Genomic DNA, 19,958 nt, shown 5'->3' on the forward strand with positions numbered 1-19,958 from the left:
GACTTAGATGTGAGCCATATGTTTGACCAGTCCGTGTCTTCTAAAGTTCGTCCCAGGTCCTCCTCCCACCTCTGAACGTAAGAGGGTCTATTAAGATTTGCTACTCCATATAATTGATTATAAAGTGATGAAATTGTACCTTTAGCAAATGGATCTTTTGTACAGATTGATTCAAAAATGGATAATTGGGATAATGGTGTATCCCCCTTTAGGAATGGTGTATAGAAATTTTTGATTTGGAGATATCTAAATATCTCAGAGTTTGGTAGATCATATTTTTCTCTAAGCGATGGGAATGAAAGGAATGATTTAGATGCTATGAAGTCATTTAGTGTCTGAATGCCTGATGTTGTCCAAGCTTTAAAAGAATTTGGGTAGATCCATGCCGGATAAAAGGCCGGATTTCTGATAAAAGAAAGGAGAGGATTGTGTGGAGATTGTAACTGATATTTGGTTTTTAGTTTATCCCAGAGAGATAAGAAGTGTTTAGTTATGGGATTATGAATTTTAAAGCGGTCTTTAGGATCAAGCCATAATAAATTTGATATTAATAGAGGGTCATTTTCTGAAGCCTCTATAAATACCCATAATGGGATTTCCTGTTTTGCATGGTATTTGGACAGACTGGCCAAATGTGCTGCTCTGTAGTAGTTAGTAAAATTAGGGTATCCCAGGCCTCCTTTATTTTTGGGAAGATGTAGTGTGTGTATAGGTATACGTGGTTTAGAAGAGCCCCATATAAACGAAGTTGCTCTTTTTTGTACTATTCTCAAAAAATAGGAAGGAATTGGAATAGGGAGGACTCTGAATAGATAAAGCAATTTGGGTAGAATAGTCATTTTGATTGCATTAATCTTCCCTATCCAGGATAAAGGAAGTTGAGACCATTGTTTTATTAGATTTGTGATCTGTCTTAATACAGGAGGATAATTGGTTGAGAATAAGTCAGAATGAGATGCTGTTAAATGAATTCCAAGATATGGGATTGATTTTTCTGCCCATGTGAATGGGAGTGCAGCCCTAGCCGGGATCAATTCCATGTTTGTGAGTGAAATATTAAGCACTAGGCATTTCTTAGGATTAATCATAAGGCCAGATAGGGCTGCAAATCCATCAAGAGCTGGTATTAAGTTAGGACCAGAGACCTGTGGTGATGATAGAAAAAGTAATATATCGTCTGCAAATATACATAATTTGTGTGTAATACCTCCTACTTCAATGCCAGTTATAGTTTGGTTTGTTCTGATGTATTGGGCCATGGGTTCGAGTATAAGGGCAAATAATAAGGGAGATAATGGGCAACCCTGTCGGGTACCTCTTTCGATATTAAAGGCTTCAGATTTGTATCCAGCATATTTTATATAGGCTTTGGGTTTATTATATAATGCTTTGATCCATGTTAAAAAGTGGGGTCCAAAACCCCATTTTTGTAATGAATATTGCATATATTGCCAGGATACTGTGTCAAATGCCCTCTTAATATCGAGAGATAGAAAACATAAAGGGATTTTCCGTTTTTTAGCAATATGTGCCAATAACACTGCCCTGCGTATATTATTGCCTGCCTGTCTATTTGGCATGAAGCCTACTTGATCTCTATGTATTAATTTTCCTATAATGCTATTGAGGCGTTTTGCTATTATTTTTGCTAATAATTTAATATCGAGGTTTAACAGAGAGATAGGCCGATAATTCACACAGGAAGTATCATCAGAAAGGGGTTTTGGGATCATACAAACAATTGCCATTAGTGTTTCTTGCCGAAAATAATGTCCATCTAGAAGTTTGTTAAAAGATTCAGTGAGAATGGGAGAGAGTATTTCTGAGAATGTTTTATAGTATAAAGCCGAGTAGCCGTCTGGGCCTGGTCTTTTGTTAAGTTTTAGGTCTTTTATGGCGTTAGCAACTTCATCTATAGTTATAGGCTCATCCAAACTGCTTTTTTGATTCTGAGATAACACAGGTAAGGTTATTTTTGAGAAGAAGGATTCAGCCTCTGTAGGATTAAATTCATTGTTTGTCTTGTATAAAGTTGCGAGATGTGAGTGAAATTTATGGACTATTTTAACTGGATTACAAGTGTAAACATTTTTTGATAATTTCAAACGTATTGGTTTGAAAGATTTGTTAGTTGAATTTAATGCCCGAGCCAAATATGTACCTGGTTTGTTTGTATTCATGTAGAAATTGTGTTTGGAGCGTTTGAGGGATTTATCAACTGACTCAGTGAGAAATAGATCGTATTCCAATCTAGATTTTTCCAGATGAGATTTTGTACTCTGAGATGGATTATCTTGAAATGATATGTAGGCTGCATTAAAATTGAGTTCTAGTTTTTTTGCTAGATTTTTGCGTTCCCGTTTAAATAGTGCCATTTGTCTTTGTATTGTACCACGCAAGACAGGCTTATGAGCTTCCCACAGTGTTATTGGGGAGATGTCTGTTGTATTATTAATTGATATGTATTCCTTTAAAGCTTGTTCAATGGCCATCTGATGTAGTGGGTGTTTGAGCATTATGTCCGGTAAGTACCACGTTGGGTCATGCGCTTTTGGTATGGCTGAGGCTATAGTAGTGTATACTGCATTATGGTCAGACCACGGAATCGGAATTATATCTGATGCAATAATTTCTGGTATCATTCCTATTGTTAGAAAAATATGATCTATTCTGGTGAAGGTTTGATGAGGGTGCGAGAAATAAGTGAATTTCTTTTTCATTGGGTTACTTTCTCTCCATGAATCTACCAGATTGTATTTGGAAAGAAGTTGAGAAAAAGGTAATCTAGAGGTTATTTTGGATGGTGTAAAAGGTGATTTATCTAGAAATGGGAGGAGGACCTGGTTCGAATCCCCACACATTATCACTGTTCCTATTTTGTGTGTATTAATCACTTGTAATATATGTGAGAGGAATGGTGTAGGTTGTTTGTTAGGAGCGTAGTAGGAAATCACCGTGATTGCTGTATCCATTATATAACCCATGAGTATCAGGTATCTACCTTCTGGGTCTTTAATTTCTGATGATAAGGTGAATGGTGTGGATCGGTGAAATGCAATTAGAGTTCCCCTTTGCTTGGTACAGGCAGAAGCCGTGTAAATTTGTTGATAAAAAGGAGAAATATATTTTGGAGTAGAATCTTTGGTGAAGTGTGTTTCTTGGAGGCATACTATGTGAGCCTTCTTGTTATGGAAAGTACGGAAGGCTTTGGTCCTTTTTTGAGGGACATTTATTCCCTGAACATTCAGGGAAAGTATATTCAGTGGTGCCATGGCAATAGATCAAATAGTTTTGACTTACTTTTTGTTATGCAGAGCTGACTGCGCAGATCAACCTGTGTGGACTGAAGAGATGAATAGATAGAAAAGAAACCAGTGAATTCTGGAGTAAAGAGTAAACAAAAAACATATGAGATTAGATGATACATTGTATAAATTATTTTTTGCAAGTAAACACAATTTACCCGTGAAAGAGAATAAATATCTCTCTCAGGGGAATAAGTGCCTTCGTCACACTCCCACATAATATGGTTGGGAGAATGAGGAGGGCTAATGGGGGTACACGGATCTTCCGCTTACAGGAGAGAAGTGCTATGTCAAAAGACATCAAAATGATGTTTCATTAATTGGAGTGCAGAATATAGTTTTTGTTGAAATTATTTATTCCAGGGTGGTTGTATATGGTTAGTCTTGCCCTAGGCTAAATAATTCAGTTAGAAAGGTACTGTTAATAACTTTGGTATTGATGAAGATAGTTTGAATTATTTTGGGATTTTAACCCTTTTAGAGTAAACAATTACATATTTTATTCATATGTAACTGTTTAGATATGTTAACTCATAAAATTGAGGTTGTATTGCTTCAGATTAGAATAAACAAAAACATAATTCTAGGAACTAGTTAGGTAATAATATATTTGTTTTAAGAAAAGAAAGAAAAAGCTTCCATTACTTCTGGATTATTGAACATATTTGTCCTAAAAAGTAATAAATCTATTGTTATTACCTGATAATATATAACTGAACATGAATTTCCTTATTTCACTTATATATTCTAAGGCTATATGAATCAGAAGTAATAAGAAATATAACTGGAATGTAACATGATCCCACACAGTGTGTGACTATCAGAATGCAGTTACATTCAGTTATAAATATAGGTTTTTTATAGAGAACCATCTCTTAGTATAATAAATGAAGAGATATCAGGAATTAGGATGTCAGTCCATTGAATCTTCTTGGTCCATGGATGATGTGACATAACGGCCTCTTTTGTGAGAATGATGATTCCCATTTTGTTCTGAAATTTTCTGGGTGCTGCCTGAAGGTGAAGATGATGCCATTCTTCTGCGTGTGGGAGTGTTGCTGCTTGTGGGTTCTGTCAGATTTAATTTTAAAAGGGTTTGTTGTAGTTCATCTGCTGATCTGCTTCTGTAAATTGTACCTTGGTAGTTAAATCTGACTGAAAAGGGGAAGCCCCATTGATACATAATGTTGTGGCGTTGCAGTTCCATTAGTTGGGGTTTCATGGATCGTCTTTTAGTAATAGTAAGTTGGGATAGGTCAGCAAAAATTTGATAATTGTGTCCTTGAAAATTAAGTTCCTTTTTTTCTCTTGCAGCAATTAGTATTTGTTCTTTCGTTCTGTAATAATGAAATTTTGTGATTATATCACGTGGGGGTCCATCTTTCTTTTTGGCTGTGAGGGCTCTGTGTACTCTGTCCAGTTCTAAACGTTCAATAGGGATATCTGGCTTTAGTTCTTGTAATAGAGCAGTAATAGTAGATTGCAGGTCTGTCACAGTTTCAGGTATTCCCCTTATGCGCAAGTTTGAACGTCTGGCTCTATTTTCGTAATCTTCGAGCTTAGTTTGAAGTATTAAATTCTCTTTTTTTAATTGTTCCAATTCTGTTATATTTTCTTGGGTTGTGATTTCAATTTCATCCATTTTTATTTCTAAGGCTGCGGTGCGGTTTCCCAGCTCTCTTATTTCTTTGGTTAGGCTTTTTGTTATTTGGTCTGAGGTTTGTTTTAAAGCCTTATGAAGCATCTTTTCAAATTGTAATAATATTACTGGGGATACTGAGGAGGCTTGTGGAGAAGTTTGTGAGAGGATTTGTTCTGTATCTGACTCAAATGGAGAGTCTTGCTGTGACATTTTCTGTCTGTGAGAGCGCCCTGATGCTGTATATTGTGAGGTGACTGGAGCTGCTTCAGCTGCAGTGAGTGCCTGTGAGCTCTTTGTGAGGTGATTTTTATTTCTGCCACGGTTTCCTCCCAGTACCATATTTCCTGCCCAAACTTTCACAGTTTGTTCCCTGGGGCAAAAAGGTTCAAATGGATACCTTTTGAGCCTGCAGGCTCCGCTTTGTCCTCCTCTTCTCTCCTCAGCGGTGTGGAGCTCTAACAATGCATGTCTGCTCCGCTAGGCTCCGCCTCCTGCCCCCCCCCAAACCCTTTTTAGGATTAGCCTTAAAATGAGCACTTTTGATTTCGAAAGTTCAAGTCCCATAGACATCAATGGGGTTCTAACGTTCGTGCGAATTTTCGGTCCGTTCGCAGGTTCTGGTACGAACCGAACCGGGGGGGTGTTCGGCTCATCCCTAAAAGAAAGTTTGGGATGAGGGACCACTATAAGGAACCCTCTGAATGTTGGACACTAGTGTCCGGTACCGCATCCTATGACAGAAATTGCACAAAAATACCAAAAAACTAGATAGAGGACTTTAACGGTACCGCTTGAGTAAAATAGAAAAAAAAATATTTTTACAAATTTAAAAACATGTAAACCATGCATGAAGACACATAATTGGAACGGATTTGGATAATCTAGAATATATATGCCTGTATTCTACTTGACACATGAGATGTTTTTGCCTGAGGGTAACTATTTTTGAAAATAATTTATCTATAGGTATGTGGACTAGTAATGATATTGGATATAAAGCACGGTGTATGTGTGCACCAGTAATTCTTAACATTAGGCTCTCAGAACAAAAACAAGTGATACTTGTTAAAGTGGAGGGCCACCCTAAAATAAAAAAAGTGCATTAATATTCTTAAAAAAAAATTGAAAAAAAATTTGAAAAAAAAAATTTAACTTACCTGAAACCCCTGTTGCTAGGCAGTCTTCCTAATCTGCCTCTTAATATTGCGTGGCGCTTCCTCCTCTTCGGCGAGCGGCCCCATTGCATTCTGGGACATGTGTGTGTCCCAGAAAACAATGGGCCCATTCACAAAGCGCCACGCTACTCGCGCATGCGCAGTAGGAAACTGGCAGTGAAGCCGCAAGGCTCCACTGCCTGTTTTCCTTCGTTAAGATGGATTCGCCAGCAGCTGATCCGATGGACGGATCGGCCTCGGGGGGGCGCAATCGCGGACTCACTGGACAGGTAAGTGTCCTTATTAAAGGTCAGCAGCTACAATGTTTGTAGCTGCTGACTTTAAAAAAAAAAAAATTGCAGCCGGAACACCGCTTTAAGTCAGGTTTAGGTATCCCAGGTAAACCCAATGTAAATCAGTGACTTATCAAGTAGTTAAGCAAGCTTAAAGTGTACCTAAACCCAAAAACAAAAATGTAATACATTGCAGGTTACCAGACCTTAGATTTGCTGACTGCATTTGTTTTAATTTTTAGGCTAAGAACATTTTCAGTAAGTACAGAAAATACCTTGTTGATCCCACCAGAAATGCTACATTGATTTATTGTCGGCTGAGTTTAGCAATGGACGGGCTGCATCCACTTACTAGATCATATATATATATATATATATATATATATATATATATATATATATATATATATATATACCACTTACATTTACATTTGATCCCTAAAATGTAACCTCATGCTCAACTCTCTGATCATAGTTCAAGCTAACTCATGCCACTATTCTAAACCCTGTAAGCCTACACATACCCTTATGGGTGCCAAATCAACAAAAGCTCCCTCTCCAAAAATTTCCAGTGCCTAAATTTCCATATAAAACACCAATTTGATAAAAAGGACAGGACACTGAACATTATATAATTGTTCAAGTGCTGAAATGCATCCACCCAACCTTCCCATACATACGAACACTCATTTCCTGTGCATAGGCATGTTAAACTTGTACACTTCTTGTGCTACTCTTATTTCTGCAGAAAGGGTAAATAATAGATCATCCAAAGAAAATGTCCCATTCAGCTAAATGTATCTCCTGTGCAAAACAAGCAACTTTATTGCAACCCTGTCAAAAACACAAGTGTCTAATGTCTCTGGAATCTTTACTTTCGTTAACATGAAAAAATGAATTGAGACTTTGGGGTTGATTTACCAAAGGCAAATGTGATGTTCACTTTGCAAAGGACATTTGCACTTTGCAAGGGAATTTGCCCCAGAGCTTAACAAACAAGGTGAAGCTCTGCTGACTTCCATCATCCAATGACATGTACCATGTGTGACATTTTCTTTTACATGATTGGGTTTTCTTTGCAATGTTTAACATTACCACATTCACTAAGCTCTGGGGCAAATGCTCTTGCAAAGTGCAACTTCCCTTGCAATGTGAACAGCACATTTGTCTTTGGTAAATCACACCTTTTTAAACCAAAACTAATGAAAAGAAAACATAAATATGAGAATACATGTATTATCAGTTTTTCTTCTTAAAGCAAGATACCAACAGTAAAAGGAAATTAGAGTAAAATGTGGAAAGGGTAGAAGGGATCACTGCTGGAATTAACTGAATGGCATATGTCTATAAAACTGTCAGACAGAAAAAGTGCCTGACAATTTTGAGGGTGTGGGAATACACACTACAGTGGAAGCAGTAACTTTGTAAGTTGAAAATACATTTTTGTTGTTTATTTGCTATTTTCACATTATCACTGGTAGTTTAGCCCTAACAGAGGATTATACAGGGGATACCCTTTGACTATGTTTTTCCATTCAATATGTCTATAAAACACCGAGGATGTTGAAGACAAGCTGTTACAGGATCAATACCTTGTATATTGTTACTTTTTCTAAATCATGCATCCAGCCACGAAAAAATAAAATAAAAAAAAAGGAATATACTGTATACATTTATATTATTATACATGATTTATATAGCGCCAGTAGTTTGAGCAGCGCTTTACAACATGAGGGCAGACAGTACAGTTACAATACAATACAGGAGGAATTAGATATATAAAATTAATGTGTCTTATTTATTGCAAAACATGTTTTTCCTGAAGTTTTTTTTTCATATTTGTACTTTGCTTCTACCATCTTTTTGAAAACTACTCTACTCAACACCCAGATCATTTTTGCCACTACATATTATAGTGTAAAATTGCTTGCACTTTATTGTTTTGCAAAGCAAATAATGCCATGTTTCATATTTCAGTAAAGTACAGAATTTACCAGACCTTCACTCTGCACAAGTTTAATTATTTGCTCCCTCCTATCTTTATTTACAGACTTGTCTGCTAACATATGAAACTGCTTAGATGCTGCTATTGGTCAGTGAAAACAATGCCTTCATTTACATGTCAAAGAAAACAAAAACAAAGTTTCTTCCCTCGTGGACATAAATACTAGCCAGAGTAAAAACAACATGCAGACATCCAGAGAGAGCCAAGGCTAAGGTAAGCTAATGCTATTTAATTCTCAAGTGTAGTATCTGTTCTTATCAGTTTTCAGGAGGGACAATATCAGTGCCCTATGGAGAGAAAGGGGTGCTGGCTAGTATCCCTCTTTGATGTAATTGGTAAGGAATGGTTATTTGGTGGGAGGCCTTTTTCCTCGAGGGTTGAATCTGGCCCTGTGCACAGGGCTTGTCCCTAGTTGTAGGCAAAGCTCTCCCTAAGCTGTCTAAATTCTGGTGCTTCCTGGTAGGGATGGAGAGGCATTGATCTGGTGGATGGCTGGGCTGTGAAAGAAGTCCGTAGTGTATGTGCCCCTGGGGTGGCAGTCCAGGGGTTCCCTAGTACTCACTATATATTGGCTTCACTTTGAGTTTATTGGCACCAAGGTCACTGCACCATCACACTTTTTTTTCACACCTGCCTCTAGGGCTGGGCCCTTTGGCTGGGGCCAGAGGAATTTTTGATTCCTGGCCGAAGGGCCTGCTGTAGTATTGCACCATGAAACTTTAGCACTTATCCCCTTTTCATCCCCCCTTTTTTATGAATGTTTGTCACTTTTGCACGGTATATTTTTTTTCACTGCACGATTAGTAGGGTGTAGGTCCTCGGGCCTGCCCTGAAAGTCTTGGGAAGGGGTGGACATTGCCTTCTGGCCTGGTTTGCCCTCTCCTATGGGGTCTTCCTTCGAGGGAGCCCCACCTTGTACTTTGGTTGGCAGACCTCCCAGAGAATGGGGTCCACCTGGATTCGGCTAGATGGGCCAGTGAAGTACCTCAGTCCCTGTCAGGAGTCTTGCGCCCCAGGGGATTAGGGAAAGGGTCCTTCCTCTTCGGAGGAGGACCATGTGTACACCCTGTGCACTTTTTTGTCTTCTCACATTTTGTGTGTGCACTTTATTTTTGCAACGGGTGTTAGGTCGAGTGTGTTTCACATGGGCTTAAAAAAAAAAGCTATTTAATTCTACATAGATTTAAGCTTGGTGTACAGTGCACTAGTAGAATTTCCAACGCAAATTCTTTGGAAAATTCGAATAAAAATTTTCAGTACATTCAATGTTAGTCGAAAATATTTCAAGATTTAATTTCTAACATTTGATTTTGAATGAATAAATGAATGGTCTTTACCAAATTAAAACAACATACACTGTTAGAAAATTGTAGATTTGAGAACAAAATTCTACCAGTGTATACCCAATTTTATATACAGTAGCACAAACTGAGCATTTGTCAGTTTTGTAAAGGAAATTTGTAAGTTCTGTATATTATTGTATTCGATTTTGTATGTATTGCACACTGCACTCACTGTACATACGGCACTAATAATGTTTTCAATACATGTTTGCATTCTTTCGAGTCCTGTAAAATTAGCCTGCCTATGTTATGCCCCTTGTTACCATAAAAGTACAATTGTAATATTAATGTGATACCTACGTAACCATGTGTATAGAAACCTTCTATTGCTTAAAATAAATATAATATACATTCAGACTCTCTGATTCTTCAAATGGCAGTGTTAGTTAATGAAGGACCCTCTGAAACTTGCCAGTTTATTGCTTACATGTCACCTTTTACTATCCGATTTATATTTTATCTGTATACCATGCCTCTGTTCAGAATGTATATTCAGATCTCTCAGCACTCAGTGCACAGCTGATTGCCATCTTACACCTATGACTAATGTAAGACCTCCACAGGAGTTTTAGATCCTACTATCTTATATACATTCATAGGGAAATCTATATTCTATATATTTTATTATTAACCTAGTCAAAAACCAAGAGTTAGGTGCCAAAATGTAAATGTGTTTGTTTCATTTCAGGTAAAAAAAGACTATGTCACAACAGTTCAAATCTCCCACTTTGACAATGGGTCCAAAAGTGATGTCCCCATTCCTCGCCTCATCTCCAAGACATGTTTTACCAACAGCCTGGTATCCACCATCGCAGCCCTGGTGCATCAAGAATGGAACACCCCCTCAAGGTAGCGGAAACCCTTACTACAACCAATGGCATAGTTGCAATGGGTACTGGGGTTCACCTAGACAATGGTCTCCAAACAGATGGGAGCCATCTCGCACCTATCACCATACTTGGAGATCAAGCCCAAGAGCACATCACAATTCTCATTTTAAGCACAGTCCAGAGCATTCCTCAGTGTATAGCGAAAGGAAGGATAACAGAACGCAGGTAAGAATAATTTTATTTACGCTGTTTGCAAAGATGCTTCCATAATCAAATTGGCCCAAAAGGAACTATTTAAAGGGAAATAGTGAAATGAAGACCGTGATTCTACTGTAAATTAGCATTGCAGTAAGGAAATTGGCATTTTCAGAAGGACAAATCAACATTAGACCAATGTCAGTGGTGTAGTGGGTAGCACTCTCACCTAGCAGTAAAAAGTTGCTGGTTCGAATCACGACACTACCTACCTGGAGTTTGCATATTCTCCCTGTGCCTGTGTGGCTTTCCTCTGGGTACTCCGGTTTCCTCCCACACTCCAAAGACATGCTGGTAGGTTAATTGGCTTCTGCCTAAAATTGTCCCTAGTAAATTAATGTGAGTTGGGGACCTTGGATTGTGGGCTCCTTGAGGGGAGGGGCTGATGTGAGTGTGTGATGTATATGTGGAATGCTGCATAAATTGAAGGCGCTATATGGGTACCTTAAATAAATAATAATATAATAGATGAGCATCTAGCATCTGCCCCAATTTAACTTTTTTCTTTTTTTTTCTCCCTTTTATTGGTTAAACTAGATGGACTTGTGTCTTTTCTCAACCAGACTAACTATGTAACTATGTAACAGTAAAGTGTTTCTGGAACTTACCATACATGTTGGCATCTTTTTTCAATACATTGTTAAGGGCCCTTTCTAATGCTGCAATTCTTTTTTCAGGTTCCTTTCAAACAGAAAAGAGGTTATACTAAAGATATCAGTCAATACTACAGCCCATCTATGGTGGAAGACCCTTGGGCAGAACTGCAAGCCAAGAACACTAAATCAACATCACAAGATTCTGCCGGAGTACATCACAGCTTTATTGCCAGATCACAGGCACCTTCATGAAATATTTAGCTAGATACAAAATATCTTGAAAGGAGACTAGATAGATGACATTTGAGGATACAACAAATATAACTCTTAGTAAAAATAATGCAAGCAGGCCTATACCCTATATAAGCCAGCATAGAGTAAACATTTTCTCTATTGCACAACTTAATTATAGAGATGGCAAAACACGTTCCAGATTCTGGTGGGGTAAATGCCACCTTGAACAAGTTCAAATTGCTTGTATGTTGGCTTACTTTGTGTGTGGCTTCATGACTGATTATGACTGAAGGATAAGGGGAAAGGACAGACCTTGAAATCAACTTTGCCTACATAATTATTGCATAGGCACTGTTTACATTCCATATATACAGTATATGTCCTATTACCCATGTTAATGGCCAACTGGTATTGGTAATTTACATATCCATACATTGAAGGCCTTTGATATCCATGTATATTTGATTGCATTTCTTCACGAGAGTAGAGGTTCTATATTTTACTTTACCCAAGACCTTGCAAGTGGACATTATAGACACGTTTTTTGTCCTGAGAATTGCTTTTTATACTACAGTTGCTATTTTCAAGAGCATTTTTTATTACATACTTGCCTTTGCTCTGGGGTCCTGCGCACAGGCCATTTTGTGTCCAGTCTAAGAAGTTTTCAAAATAAGAAGCATTGGGATGAACATTGTATTACATTTGCATATTTACATGCTTGTTGATTACCCACAGTAAATCTTTTATGTAGGTTTTAAAAAAAATCATATTAAATGTGATATTTTATTCTATAATATTGTGTTTATGTGTCCATATATGCATATACAGTATACCTCTATCTGAATTATTTTCAAGTGGGTGCCCCCCTCCTGTCACACTGCCTAGATACCCCTCTGCTGTCACATTGCCCTTCTGTCACTATAGTGGGTGTGGCAGGAGGATGGCGTGGGGAGGAGGTGGCAGATGGACAGAGGGGAGGTGTGGAGGGGCCAAAATGAACTTTCCCCTAAGTCCCCCCACCTGTCACACTGCCCTCCTCCTGTAACACTGTCCCTCCACCTGTCACACTACCCTCCTCCTGTAACACTGTCCCTCCACCTGTCACACTACCCTCCTCCTGTAACACTGTCCCCCCTCCTGTCACACTACCTCCCTCCTGTAACACTGTCCCCCCTCCTGTCACACTACCCTCCTCCTGTAACACTGTCCCTCCACCTGTCACACTACCCTCCTCCTGTAACACTGTCCCTCCACCTGTCACACTACCCTCCTCCTGTAACACTGCCCCCCCTCCTGTCACACTACCTCCCTCCTGTAACACTGCCCCCCCTCCTGTCACACCACCTACCTCCTGTAACACTACCTCCCTCCTGTCACACTGCCTAGATACCCCTCTCCTGTCACATTGCCCTTCTGTCACTATAGTGGGTGTGGCAGGAGGATGGTGTGGAGAGGAGGTGCCAGATGGACAGAGGGGAGGTGTGGAGGGGCCAAAATGAACTTTCCCCTAAGTCCCCCCACCTGTCACACTGCCCTCCTCCTGTAACACTGTCCCTCCACCTGTCACACTACCCTCCTCCTGTAACACTGTCCCTCCACCTGTCACACTACCCTCCTCCTGTAACACTGTCCCCCCTCCTGTCACACTACCTTCATTCTGTAACACTGTCCCCCCTTCTGTCACACTACCCTCCTCCTGTAACACTGTCCCCCCTCCTGTCACACTACCCTCCTCCTGTAACACTGCCCCCCTCCTGTCACACTACCTCCCTCCTGTAACACTGCCCCCCCTCCTGTCACACCACCTACCTCCTGTTACACTACCTCCCTCCTATCACACTGCCTAGATACCCCTCTCCTGTCACATTGCCCTTCTGTCACTATAGTGGGTGTGGCAGGAGGATGGTGTGGGGAGGAGGTGCCAGATGGACAGAGGGGGGTGGGGCGCCAAAATGAACTTTCGCCGTCAAAAATCCTTGCACCGGCCCTGTTCCCGTCTTGTGTGAATAATGTAGGGCAGTGTGGGGAGGTGGAAGCAAGGGGGGAGTGCTGCAATGTTATGGATAGGACAGTCTTCAATCCCATTTGTTTTTAAAGGTCAAGCTAATGTTTTCCAATGTGTCCAGATCTGCATATACAGTATACCTCTATATGAATTATTTTCAAGTGGGTGCTCCCCTCCTGTCACACTGCCTAGATACCCCTCTGCTGTCACATTGCCCTTCTGTCACTATAGTGATTGTGGCGGGAGGATGGTGTGGGGAGGAGGTGCCAGATGGACAGAGGGGGTGTGTGGGGGGGCCAAAATGAACTTTCCCCTAAGTCCCCCCACCTGTCACACTACCTCCCTCCTGTAACACTGTCCCCCCTCCTGTCACACTGTCCCCCCTCCTGTCACACTACCTCCCTCCTGTAACACTGTCCCCCCTCCTGTCACACACTACCTCCCTCCTGTCACACTGCCTAGATACCCCTCACCTGTCACATTGCCCTGTCACTATAGTGGGTGTGGCAGGAGGACAGTGTGGGGAGGAGGTGCCAGATGGACAGAGGTGGGGGGTGTGGGGGGCGCCAAAATGAACTTTCGCCAACAAAAATTTTGCACCGGCCCTGTTCCCGTCTTGTGTGAATAATGTAGGGCAGTGTGGGGAGGTGGAAGCAAGGGGGAGTGCTGCAATATTATGGATAGGACAGTCTGTAATCCCGTTTGTTTTTAAAGGTCAAGCTAATATTTTCCAATGTGGGAAATATTTGAATGCGTAGACCAAAGGGATTCATATTGTTTTTGATGTATTGCTGGAAAGAGTGTATGTGCCAGTGAAAAGAGGATTTATTCTCTAGCAAATTTTTAAGATTAAAGAATATTAATGATAGCTCAGTGTCCTTATGCTCCTTCTGCGTTAATTCCTTATAGAACCCTAACATAGTGGAGTCCCAATTGGTACCTACATAATCAGTCATATTGAAAAATGTTTTTAATATAATTAAATTAAATTGCATTTCATCGAACCATGGTACAAGAGAGCGAGGAATGGGTATCTACTACCCGGGAAATGAAGTAAGTTAAGACCATCGATCTATGAAACCGGAACTCCTGCCAACATCCCTGAAAATGTAGTACAAAAACAAGCAGGTTCCTCTGTTCCTCTGTGGGGGTCTTAAAGGCAGAAATTCCTTGACAAATAAATGTAATGAAAATATATAGATATTTTATTAGAAAAGTTTAAAAATGAATTGGTGACTTATGGGAAGTCACAATAGGATGCATATATCTATTATACAAAAATACAACATACAATATCAAGAAACATGTGTGTGTATGTATACAGACAACCACTTGAGACTGACCAGCTGTGAACTGGGTCAGACGATGCCCGACGTGTTTCGAGGTTTGTAGCGACTAAACCTCTTCTTCAGGGGCTAGTGGTTCATTGGTTGTCTGTAAATTAATAAAAAGCAAAAATAAACATAATTAGCAAATATCATACAAAATATATGAATAAGCATTGCATGTGTAACACATATAATAGAATAACAACATGAGATCTAACCATGTTTCTTGAGATGTCAGGAAAAATGCATCCGGTTAAAAGAAACGGGGAGAAGTATTCCGCTGCCCCAGATCAGCCAAGATGGAAAAGCCAGGGAGGTCACAGTGGTGACGGAAAGTATTCAGACCCCCTTACATTTTTCACTCTTTGTTATAGTGCAGTCATTTGCTAAAATCATTTAAGCTTATTTTTTTCCTCATTAATGTACACACAGCACCCTTTATTGGCAGAAAAACACAGAATTGTTGACATTTTTTCAGATTTATTAAAAAAGAAAAACTGAAATATCACATGGCTCTAAGTATTCAGACCCTTTGCTCAGTATTTAGTAGAAGCACCCTTTTGATCTAATACAGCCATGAGTCTTTTTGGGAAAGATGCAACAAGTTTTTCACACCTGGATTTGGGGATCCTCTGCTATTCCTCCTTGCAGATCCTCTCCAGTTCTGTCAGGTTGGATGGTAAACGTTGGTGGAAAGCCATTTTTAGGTCTCTCCAGAGATGCTCAAATGGGTTTAGGTCAGGGCTCTGGCTGGGCCATTCAAGAACAGTCACGGAGTTGTTGTGAAGCCAATCCTTTGTTATTTTAGCTGTGTGCTTAGGGTCATTGTCTTGTTGGAAGGTAAACCTTCGGCCCAGTCTGAGGTCCTGAGCACTCTGGAGAAGTTTTTTGTCCAGAATATCCCTGTACTTGGCCGCATTCATCTTTCCCTCGATTGCAACTAGTCGTCCTGTCCCTGCAGCTGAAAAACACCCCCACAGTATGATGCTGCCACCACCATGCTTCACTGTTGGGACTGTATTGGACAGGCGAGGAGCAGTGCCTGGTTTTCTCCACACATACCACTTAGAATTAAGACCAAAAAGTTCTATCTTGGTCTCATCAGACCAAAGAATCTTATTTCTCACCATCTTGGAGTACTTCAGGTGTTTTTTAGCAAACTCCATGCAGGCTTTCATGTGTCTTTCACTGAGGAGAGGCTTCCGTCGAGCCACTCTGCCATAAAGCCCCGACTGGTGGAGGGCTGCAGTGATGGTTGACTTTCTACAACTTTCTCCCATCTCCCGAATGCATCTCTGGAGCTCAGCCACAGTGATCTTTGGGTTCTTCTTTACCTCTCTCACCAAGGCTCTTCTCCCCCGATAGCTCAGTTTGGCCGGATGGCCAGCTCTAGGAAGGGTTCTGGTCATCCCAAATGTCTTCCATTTAAGGATTATGGAGGCAACTGTACTCTTAGGAACCTTAAGTGCAGCAGAAATTTTTTTGTAACCTTGGCCAGATCTCCACGGTTTAGGAGATATTTACTAAAAAGCCAAGCGCCGATGACTACGGCACATGCGCCCATTAGAAAGGGCACATCGTGCCTTTTGTAATAGGGGTCGTGCCGTGACTGGCGGCTCCCGCGCATGTGCGGGAGTGACATCACGTGACTCTGGCCAGTCACAGAGCCGGAGTTCGTGGCTCGGAAGGAAGAGGGTTGAAGGTGGACGCTTCCAGCAAGTGGGGACAACAGAAACATTGCAGGTTACGGTTTCAGGTAAGTGGCACATAATGGGCTACTATGCGATGCATAGTAGCCCATTGTGCTTTACCTTTGCAGGGAAATAAAGAGGAAGTAAAGCTCACCAGGGTTTACTTCCTCTTTAAATATTGCTGTTCACAAGCGCAAACCATCCAACTTGAAAGAGCTGGAGCAGTTTTGCAAGGAGGAATGGGCAAAAATCCCAGTGGTAAGATGTGGCAAGCTCATAGAAACATATCCAAAGCGACTTGGAGCTGTGATAGCCGCAAAAGGTGGCTCTACAAAGTATTGACCTTGGGGGGGGGGGGGGTGGGGGGGTGAATAGTTATGCACATTGACTTTTTCTGTTATTTTGTCCTATTTGTTGTTTGATTCACATTAAAAAAAAAAATCTTTAAAGTCGTGGGCATGTTCTGTAAATTAAATGATGCAAATCCTCAAACAATCCATGTTAATTCCAGGTTGTGAGGCAACAAAACACTAAAAATGCCAAGGGGGGTGAATACTTTTGCAAGGCACTGTAATTAATATTGTACAATAGCATTGTGATGATGGAAAGAAATAGCTAAAACTATCTAGACACAATAATAGAGGGTGTCGTCTTAGGCTGGGTGGCAAACCTGATGAGCCTACAAATAAAATGTTAATAGACGGGGGCATTTTATAAAGCAATATGAGAAAACAAAACAAAGAAAGAAAAAATAAATCTGTTTGAGCAACTGCCTTATTTTCTTTGCAATTGCTAATCATCTCATCTTTACAAATACAAAGTATGAACTAGTAGTAAATAACAGTAGCAAGTCAGTTGTAAAAGCATACAAAAAACTATTACTTTATCACATACTACTTATATAAAAATACATTATTGACTATTTTTTCCAGAGAAGAAAAAATATCTTCTAGAAAATTTGTCCATATAATGCACAGAACAAGAAGCAGCCATTTTCCCACTATAGAATATATACTAGGAAAGAAAGTTTGGGATGAGGGACCACTATAGGGAACCCTTTGAATGTTAGGGATGAGAGTTGGGAACTTCAAAATAAAAGTCCTTATAATGAACAGAAGATAGTGATAGCTAAAACATAAGAACTCAGGCCCAAAAATCAGATAACTCACACAAAAAAAAGTACATATAAAAAATTCTGCAAAAGAAATAAATATCACACAAGACAATACAGATAAATAGAGAACAAAAAAGAACAAAATAGAGAACAATAAAAGCCTAGGGGGCAGATTTTAATCAGAGTTCAGCACTATAGATTACTGAATGTAGGAGTTTACACTGCACACTTCTTTATTTGGATCATCTTGACCTAATGCAGTCACTGAGACAACATTTACACCTTCCCAAATTTTCACACCTATGACCAATACACATTTTTGAGAGGAAAGCTCAGTGTCATAGGAGGCACCCAATTTAAACGGTACACAGAAGAGACACACACATTGGAACAAGGGTTGTCATGGAGAAGAATGGGTCTATATCGCTTGCATGGAAGCAGGAAAAACGATATGTGTATACCCAGCTTTAGGCTCCTACATCTGTGATATTTATTATAGAAATAGACTCTAAATATCACTTTCAGTATCAGTTAAACAACCCCCCTGACAAAGTATAGGTGTGGAATGCATTTAATTAATATGGGACAATAGCATGGGGATGATGGAAAGAAATAACTAAAACTATCTAGCCACAATAATAGAGGGTGTCGTCTTAGGCTGGGTATCAAACTTGCATTTTAAATGAGCCTATAAATAAAATGTTAATGCACGGGGGCATTTTATAAAGCAATGTGAGAAAACAAAACAAAGAAAGAATTAGTAAATCTGTTTGGTCTGTTCGAGCAACTGCCTTATTTTCTTCACAATTGCAAAACATCTCATCTTTACAAACACAATGTATGAACTAGTAGTAGATAATAGTAGCAAATCAGTTGTAAAACATACAAAAAATACTAATACTTTATCTATAACATATTAATTGTATAAAAATACATTGTTGACTATTTTTTCCAGAGAATAAAAAAAATCATAAGAAACCCTCTGAATGTTGGACACTAGTGTCCGGTACCACATCCTATGACAGAAATTGCACAAAAATTCCAAAAAACTAGATAGATGACTTTAACGGTACCACTTGAGTAAAATAGAAAAAAAAAATAATTGTACAAATTTAAAAACATGTAAACCATGCATGAAGACACATCATTGGAACTGAATTGGATAATCTAGAATATATATACCTGTACTCTACTTGACACATGAGATGTTTTTACCTGATGGTAACTATCTTTGAAAATAATTTATCTGTAGGTATGTGGACTAGTAATGATATTGGATATAAAGCACAGTGTATGTGTGCACCAGTAATTCTTAACATTAGGCTCTCAGAACAAAACATGTGATACTTGTTAAAGTGGAGGGCCACCCTAAAATAAAAAAGTGCATTAATATTCTTTAAAAAATGTTAAAAAAACATTTAAATTATTTTTTAACTTACCTGAAACCCCTGTTGCTAGGCAGTCTTCCTAATCTGCCTCTTCCTATTGCGCGGCGCTTCCTCCTCTTCAGTGAGCGGCCCCGTTGCATTCTGGGACATGTGTGTGTCCCAGAAAACAATGGGGCCATTCACAAAGCGCCGCGCTACTCGCGCATGCGCAGTAGGAAACTGGCAGTGAAGCCGCAAGGCTCCACTGCCTGTTTTCCTTCGTTGGATAGATGGATTCACCAGCAGCCGATCCGATGGACAGATCGGCCTCGGGGGGCGTCAATCGCGGGCTCACTGGACAGGTAAGTGTCCTTATTAAAAGTCAGCAGCTACAATGTGTGTACCTGCTGACTTAAAAAAAAAAATTGCGGCCGGAACACCGCTTTAAGTCAGGTTTAGGTATCCCAGGTCAACCTATTGTAAATCAGTGACTTATCAAGTAGTTAAGCAAGCTTAAAGTGTACCTAAACCCAAAAACAAAAATGTGATACATTGCAGGTTACCAGACCTTAGATGTGCTGACTGCATTTGTTTTAATTTTTAGGCTAAGAACATTTTCAGTAAGTACAGAAAATACCTTGTTGATCCCACCAGAAATGCTGTATTGATTTATTGTTGGCCGAGTTTAGCAATGGACTGGCTGCATCCACTTACTAGATCATATATATATATATATATATATATATATATATATATATATATATATATATATATATATACCACTTAACCCTTATCC

At 39.6% G+C, this 19,958-nt stretch overlaps 1 protein-coding gene across 1 annotated transcript; it reads left to right on the forward strand.

Moving 5' to 3' along the window:
- Nucleotides 1-10,443: 10,443 nt before the first annotated feature.
- LOC141114234 (gastrula-specific protein 17-like) lies at nucleotides 10,444-11,707 on the forward strand. Its single transcript, XM_073607810.1, has 2 exons — nucleotides 10,444-10,797; nucleotides 11,505-11,707. The coding sequence occupies exons 1-2, from the start codon at nucleotides 10,444-10,446 to the stop codon at nucleotides 11,673-11,675; spliced, it is 525 nt and encodes a 174-aa protein (XP_073463911.1). The 3' UTR covers nucleotides 11,676-11,707.
- The last annotated feature ends 8,251 nt before the right edge of the window (nucleotides 11,708-19,958 follow it).

Source organism: Aquarana catesbeiana, linkage group LG12 (genome assembly GCF_042186555.1).
Source record: "Aquarana catesbeiana isolate 2022-GZ linkage group LG12, ASM4218655v1, whole genome shotgun sequence".
Lineage (NCBI taxonomy): Eukaryota > Metazoa > Chordata > Amphibia > Anura > Ranidae > Aquarana > Aquarana catesbeiana.

What these genes read in the sequence shown, in the direction of transcription:
- LOC141114234 (XM_073607810.1), top strand. Translation starts at nt 10,444, where the DNA reads ATGTCACAACAGTTCAAATCTCCCACTTTGACAATGGGTCCAAAAGTG. An exon ending in GGAAGGATAACAGAACGCAG is followed by an intron (nt 10,798 to 11,504) that starts GTAAGAATAATT and finishes TTCTTTTTTCAG; the next exon opens with GTTCCTTTCAAACAGAAAAG.